At 43.1% G+C, this 6,962-nt stretch overlaps 1 protein-coding gene across 1 annotated transcript in view; it reads left to right on the top strand.

The window, feature by feature from the left end:
- copa (COPI coat complex subunit alpha) overlaps positions 1–6,962 on the top strand; it is a 16,952-nt gene that overhangs the window by 3,890 nt on the left and 6,100 nt on the right. The window contains 9 exon segments of the mRNA XM_010789847.1: positions 1,042–1,141; positions 1,581–1,799; positions 2,247–2,397; positions 2,508–2,574; positions 2,837–2,912; positions 3,100–3,182; positions 3,301–3,526; positions 3,968–4,110; positions 5,467–5,518. Of these exon segments, the coding sequence (XP_010788149.1) occupies positions 1,042–1,141; positions 1,581–1,799; positions 2,247–2,397; positions 2,508–2,574; positions 2,837–2,912; positions 3,100–3,182; positions 3,301–3,526; positions 3,968–4,110; positions 5,467–5,518 (1,117 nt within the window).

Here is a 6,962-nt window from a genome sequence, read left to right as displayed (position 1 = left end):
ATATATAATAATAATAATAATAATTAAAAAAAAAAGAAGATAATAATCGTTTTATTTCGATTATGTTGTTTTTTATNTTATTTACGCCTCTTTGTGCCCATGCTCTTTTGCCTACATCTACAGTAATACATAAATCCTCCAGTTACACCTGTAAAGTGATGTTAGGTTAGAGTAGGGCTGCTCGATTATGGCAAAAATCATAATCTCGATTATTTGGGTCAATAATTGATATCACGATTATTAAAAACAATTATCCATTTACTTTGAAAACTTCCATTTATTGACTTTAACAGTTGATTACCCTGAAATTTAAGTATAATTCAACTGAAAAACCAATAAAAAAATATATATAATAATAATTTAAAAAAAGATAATAATAATCGTTTTATTTCGATTATGTTGTTTTTTATAATTGTTGCAAGCCAAAATCGTAATTGCGATTTAAAATACGATTAATTGAGCAGCCCTAGGTTAGACTAAAAATAACTTTAAATGTTTTTTGCCCACTGTAAAGCCAAAGAGAAACAAGCTTAGCATTGTAGAGACATTTTCCAAATCGTCACTGACTTTAAACTTCAAGTCCTTCTCCTGGAAAATACCAAGAGATTAAGTTGATTTAGTCTTAATGTAGCAAATGTTGGCAATTCTATAAAAAAAAGTTTGGAGTCCTGCGTTATTAGTGAGGTCTGTCCAGCCTTTGGAAATAAAAAAAACATCCCCTGTGTTGGGTCTCAACATCAATAACAGTGTTGCTAAATCCAACGAAAGGAAAGTTGGGACAGGAACAGTCTCTCACTCATCTTGGTTAGAGATGAAGTGAAGGTGTGGTGAAAGTAAAAAGGCCCAAAATAATTTACAGATTCTCAAACCAACACTTTCTATGTCTTTTAATCAACATACACCTATTTGCATTAATTATAGAGACACATGTCCCCTGAGTATGTAATTGACAGATTTATTTCAGAGAGGGCAGTTGGTGTGTTAGTGTTGAGTCTCAGCTGTTTGGTATTGTGTGTCTTGACGTTGGGTATCTGCTTCCAGGGTCACGACCGCGGGGTCAACTGGGCTGCCTTCCACCCCACCATGCCCCTCATCGTGTCTGGAGCTGACGACAGGCAGGTCAAGATCTGGAGGATGAATGGTAGGAGTCTCAGAAGTCTCTTAAACTTTCATCAACAACCTGCTGCCCAGTGTACGCTATAACTGAAGCTCTGTTGACATTTGATTTATTTACATTTGCCATATCACTCAAATTAAAGCATAAAAGCAAGAGCCTGTTATTAGTTGGGGCCATGAATGTTCTCCTTTAACCCAGTGTACTTGCACCGTACCTTTCAACTTTTTGCATTATTTAATAATTATAATAATTTATTACATTTTTATTTAGAGTGCTTTTCAAGGCACTCAAAGCGCTTTATAATTACATATCACACATATTAGACATGTAATACCCACAGGAGAACATTAAATAGCTTCCTCAGTGTAGCCTTATATTAGTCATTGTTCTGTGGCGATCACGGTCTCATTTACATTCAAACCCAGTGTTTACAAATCTTTTCTCTTGTTTCTCCCCCCATCAGAATCCAAGGCCTGGGAGCTGGATACGTGCCGCGGTCACTACAACAACGTGTCCTGCGCCGTCTTCCACCCGCGCCAGGAGCTCATCCTGTCCAACTCCGAGGACAAGAGCATCCGGGTGTGGGACATGTCCAAGAGGACCGGGGTGCAGACCTTCCGCCGGGACCACGATCGCTTCTGGGTGCTGGGGGCTCACCCCAACCTCAACCTGTTCGCTGCTGGTGGGTGGAGACAACGCTCAGCAGCCGTACACATCTAACTAAGAGTCTGAGTTACTGGTGTGAAATATGAAGCTCATGGTTTGGGTTTGAAATGGCTGACGGTAAAGGGTTCATCCCCTTCAAATACTCTATGCCACGAGAGTGAAGATCACATTCACAGCTGATTTGTCGTGACAGTTGTTTTGTATTAGGATAACATTAAATGAAAAGTGAATTCAAAAAGATGTATATTATAAACTTAAGAAGTTAAAGTAGGAATGGGCAAGGAAAATATAAAATAAAATGTACTTAAAAATATTCAAATATTCAATATCGCATTAATTAAAATAGAATACAAATATTTGTAAAAGTGAAAAGGTGCACATTGTAAGATCTCTGCAGCACGGGGACTTGTTCACTTAGGTGTTCATTCATATTCCTCTAAAACACTGTCTTTGTGCTCTTCAGGTCACGACAGCGGTATGATCGTGTTCAAGCTGGAGCGCGAGCGTCCGGCGTACGCTGTGCACGGCAACATGCTGTACTACGTGAAGGACCGCTTCCTCCGCCAGCTGGACTTCAACAGCAGCAAGGACACTGCTGTCATGCAGCTCCGCAGGTATGCCGTTTGTAGCTTCAGCCTCCACCTCCACCTCATGCCAACTCATTTCAGGCTTTTGGTGACGTACTTTGATTCCGCTGAGTGTAACATGCTGTGTTTAATCCTAGTGGCTCTAAGTTCCCGGTGTTCAGCATGTCCTACAACCCCGCTGAGAACGCTGTCCTGCTCTGCACTGTGAGTATCAAAATGACCTCTGCTTCAGGAGCAAAACACATTTCCAACTAAAGTATCTGCAGATGAATTCCATACCTGATATGTTATGATCCACATAAGTTTTGAGATGAATACATTTCCTTGTTATTATCCTTTCGTCAATTCAGTGAGATTCAACTCTTTCTTGTTGGTGAGGGGAGGGGGAGACGCACCTGGCAGAGATCTGCTCTCTGCTTATTGCACTTTTCCATATTTGTGATGTAATTCTCTTTTTCTCCTGCAGAGGGCGACCAACCTGGAGAACAGCACCTACGACCTCTACTCCATTCCCAAAGAGAGCGACTCTCAGAACCCCGATGGTAAGGAAACAACTGGCTAAAGTTAAACTGTGAATAAGCAGACATTCTTCTTGTAACTTCTTAGAGTGATTATGTATACGGTAGTTAAATGTCTTTCTTGCTTTAATATCTTGGATTTCCCTCACTGTAAGACGTTTAAATATGCTACATAGATAGAAAAGTAACACATGATCTGTCTTCTTCTCAGCACCGGAGGGGAAGAGGTCCTCTGGCCTGACTGCAGTCTGGGTGGCCAGGAACAGATTTGCCGTCCTGGACCGTATGCACTCGGTAAGTCCATTTGCAAAACTATTTTTTAGAAAGAATTGAATGTTGAACACCTAAGGAGTTCACGGTAACAACTGTTGTGAAATCAGCTCTTCTAATAACACGACCTTCTCCTTCCCAGCTGCTGATTAAGAACCTGAAGAATGAGATCGTAAAGAAAGTTCAGGTGCCGAGCTGCGAGGAGATCTTCTACGCCGGCACCGGCTCTCTGCTGCTGCGCGATGCCGACGGCGTCACGCTGTTCGACGTGCAGCAGAAACGCTCTCTGGCCACCGTTAAGATCGCCAAGGTCAAGTACGTGGTGTGGAGCGCTGACACCAGCCACGTGGCTCTGCTGGCGAAACACGGTGCGTAGATAAGATCTGCACGTACAAACACGGAATCACAAAATCACAAAATCCATTATGTTCTCTAAACGTGTTTCGTGCTGCCTGTGCTCAGACTCTAAATCACTGAGACATGAGCCCTGTATGGACGTTACTAGTAAGACTCTGACACTCATTTGATTTCCACTTGACCACTCAACAGCAAACCGAATGCCTCTGCTTCACATTGTGGCTTGATGTATAAGTAATTAACCCAAAGGCGAGGATCCTGTGTTGCTGTTTAGAGTTGGTAAAAGCACCGTCAAGTAGTTTATGAAATTCGTTGGTACAGCTTCTTCAATTTGACGAGAACACTGTTTTTATGGGTTCAAGCACGAACATGTAAACCTAACAACTGTTCTGGTGATTCTTCAAAACCAAAATCAGTCTAAATCTTTCTCGCTCTCTTTCCCCCCCCCTCAGCCATCATGATCTGCAACCGTAAGCTGGAGAGTCTGTGCAACATTCACGAGAACATCCGAGTGAAGAGTGGAGCCTGGGACGAGAGCGGAGTCTTCATCTACACCACCTCCAACCACATCAAATACGCACTCACCTCTGGGTATGTGCTGCTTGGAACGACATAAACCAAAGCATTGTTCATTTTAACAAATGAGTTGACACGGTGTGCCTTCGGGCAGATAAAGTTCCTTCAGCTTTCGCTCAACCTGTGAGTTTAACTTTCATCAGAAGATTTAGATATGTGGAACGCACTGACTGAGATGGCATCGCAGTATTGAAATTAAGGAAAGTGTTCTTTATAGTGCAAAGCAGTGTTTCCGCCAGACCAGGGCCGAGAGGGCGTCCACCCCGAGAGCGGGGGGGGTTGTGACATCACGTTGTGTGTGACATCACGTTGTGTGTCAAGTCATGTTATGTCACGTGACTTGAATTTTGAATTGAGCCGTCCCTTATAGACACTATCTCTTTACGTATTATTGATGGGAATTCCGGCTCTTTTTAGTGATCCGGGTCATTTGGCTCGGCTCACTAAGAAAAGCCGGCTCCTAAACGGCTCTTCATGTTACCACAGTTTACCACGGAGCCTCAGTTTCGCCACTGCGAGGCTCCGGCACTCGCAGTTCACGCGCTCCACTAGCACCCCCTGCCAAGGCTCGCCGGCAGTACACTTTCCGTCACAGCTTTGCTGGCGGCGAAAAGAAGCTGTAGTGGCAATTTCTTATGTTACCTTATATGGTAAAACCAAATGCTTCTAAAAGCATTGTCTAACACTACTGTACCATTTCCTGATATGTGCTGTTTCCTCTGCATACTCTAATGAGGGTTATTATTCTCAAGCGCTTCAAGGCCACAGAGCTGATTTGGCAGACTATGTTGAAACTACTCCTCTTCACACAAAGTTTGAACTTCCATATGCTGATAACCGTTATACTTTCTATAGCTCAAGGACACAGGTGTCTAATAGCGATATGAGACATCCGTGTGAAAGCAGATTTCTGAGGCGTTCTGCCATGCTACACAAAACTCTGTCTGCCCGCCCTATCTTGTATATAAGCTTTGCTATTAATATCCACGACAATGTCTGTCCTTCCACATTCGTCCAATTACTCTCTGATGTCACAAAAAGCAGCCTTAGCGCATACCAAGCTTCCTTTCTGCCGTATCAACTGCACTGCCCCTCGGAGCACAGACAGTCTGGGGAGTGCAGACAGAGGCTGCTCTGGATAAAAATGTATTCAAGACAGGTGTGCCAGACAGAGCTGTAGAGACGGGCTCAAAAATAACTGAAGGTACCGTATATTTCCCTAAGTCTAAGCAACTTGACACAGACAAATTGCACAGACAACACATGCAGAGACTCGCACACTCACACGCAAATGATGTCAGTGTAAAAGTTAGCACTGTTGCAGCTGCTTATTTGTCACTCCTGTGGTTTGCACTCTGTTGCTGTTTCTTCACAGAGATTTCCACTTCAGCTCCCAGGGCTGACTCAGAGAACACACTGTGACTACTGTATGTGGAGTGTGTGTGTGTGTGTGTGTGTGTGTGTGTGTGTGTGTGTGTGTGTGTGTGTGTGTGTGTGTGTGTGTGTGTGTGTGTGTGTGTGTGTGTGTCTTTATATTAATGTGTGCAAGATAATTTAAAACTGTAACTGTATCGCTGTGCACCTATCAATTCAACATGGGTTTTAGAAAAATAAATATACCTGTCTTGCATTTAAATTGCCCTTTAAAGAGGAAAGGTCAACAGAATGTGAGAGATACACTTGGAGTTTACCACTGCTTGCTGTAATATTCCATCGCTGTACTCACTCCAAAATCACGCCCAATTTTAGTTAGCATGGCTGGACACACACACACACACACACACACACACACACACACACACACACACACACACACAGTCTTTTTTTACCCACATTTAGCACAAATAGCAATACAGAAACACCTGTTATTATGCACAAATAGGCTTATGTTAATACACACAAACTCAAACACAAACATGCACAGTCTTGCTCTGCACACATGGATTAGTCAAAATGAGGCAGGGTACCCTTAGGTTTGGAATTTCAATTATCTTCAGACAGACTGAAATCTCATCACACATAGCTATCAGCTGGAGAGGGATCTGAGCCAGAAGGAGAAACAGCACTCAATAATTTTAATAGTGTGTGTGTGGTTGTGCATGCCCATACTTGCAAACAGGTGACATAGCGATGTTCATTTTTTTTGTGTCCTTGGAATGTTGTTTTTACAGCGGTGACCGGTAATTTATCTGTTGCANCTTTATGATGTCATAACGATGTTTTGGCTTGTGTAACCATTAGCCAATCACCAACCAAGGTAACCCCCCCCCACACCTTATCACCTGAATCTCCTCCTAGAGCACCATTGAGTTCTCTTTAACCAGATATCTCTCAGAGGGGCGTGGGGAGGGGCTCCTTATTTTCATCTAAAGTAACAGACAGAGGCCATGTCTTCCAAGTCACTTGCTTCAGCAGCTAGGCAAGAATCCTTCCTGGCATTCGGAAAACGAAGAGTGGAACAGGCTAGCAAGTGTGCAGGTGTGCGTCATATGAGAGGTCCCGCTTACATTTTCCGCCACAGATTTGGGGAAATTGGTCCGTGCGCAAAGCATTCTGTGGATTTTAAGGATGCGAAGTCTACCCATGTGCAGCCTCGAAATTACCCCCAAACCAAGGACGCGGCCTCGGTGGAATTCCAAGTATGCTGGAGATTGGAACAGTCCTTCGGCGGCACTCGATGACGTAGCATCCTTGAAATATTGGCTTGGAAGCCAGTTTCCTCGAGATTGAGAAACGGCCAGAGAATCAGCACTTTTGAAACAGAGGGGATTATGGGTAATGCTGCAATGATCTGTTTGGTGTTTGGAGCCAAACACTTCAGAGACACGTTTTGTATATATCTGAGACCTATAATATATTGATGAAAAACAG

This window comes from Notothenia coriiceps, unplaced genomic scaffold (genome assembly GCF_000735185.1).
Source record: "Notothenia coriiceps isolate Sejong01 unplaced genomic scaffold, NC01 NC01_scaffold00033419, whole genome shotgun sequence".
NCBI lineage: Eukaryota > Metazoa > Chordata > Actinopteri > Perciformes > Nototheniidae > Notothenia > Notothenia coriiceps.
The sequence above is the reverse complement of the archived record's forward strand: the minus strand, read 5'-3'. Positions and strand labels throughout refer to the sequence as shown.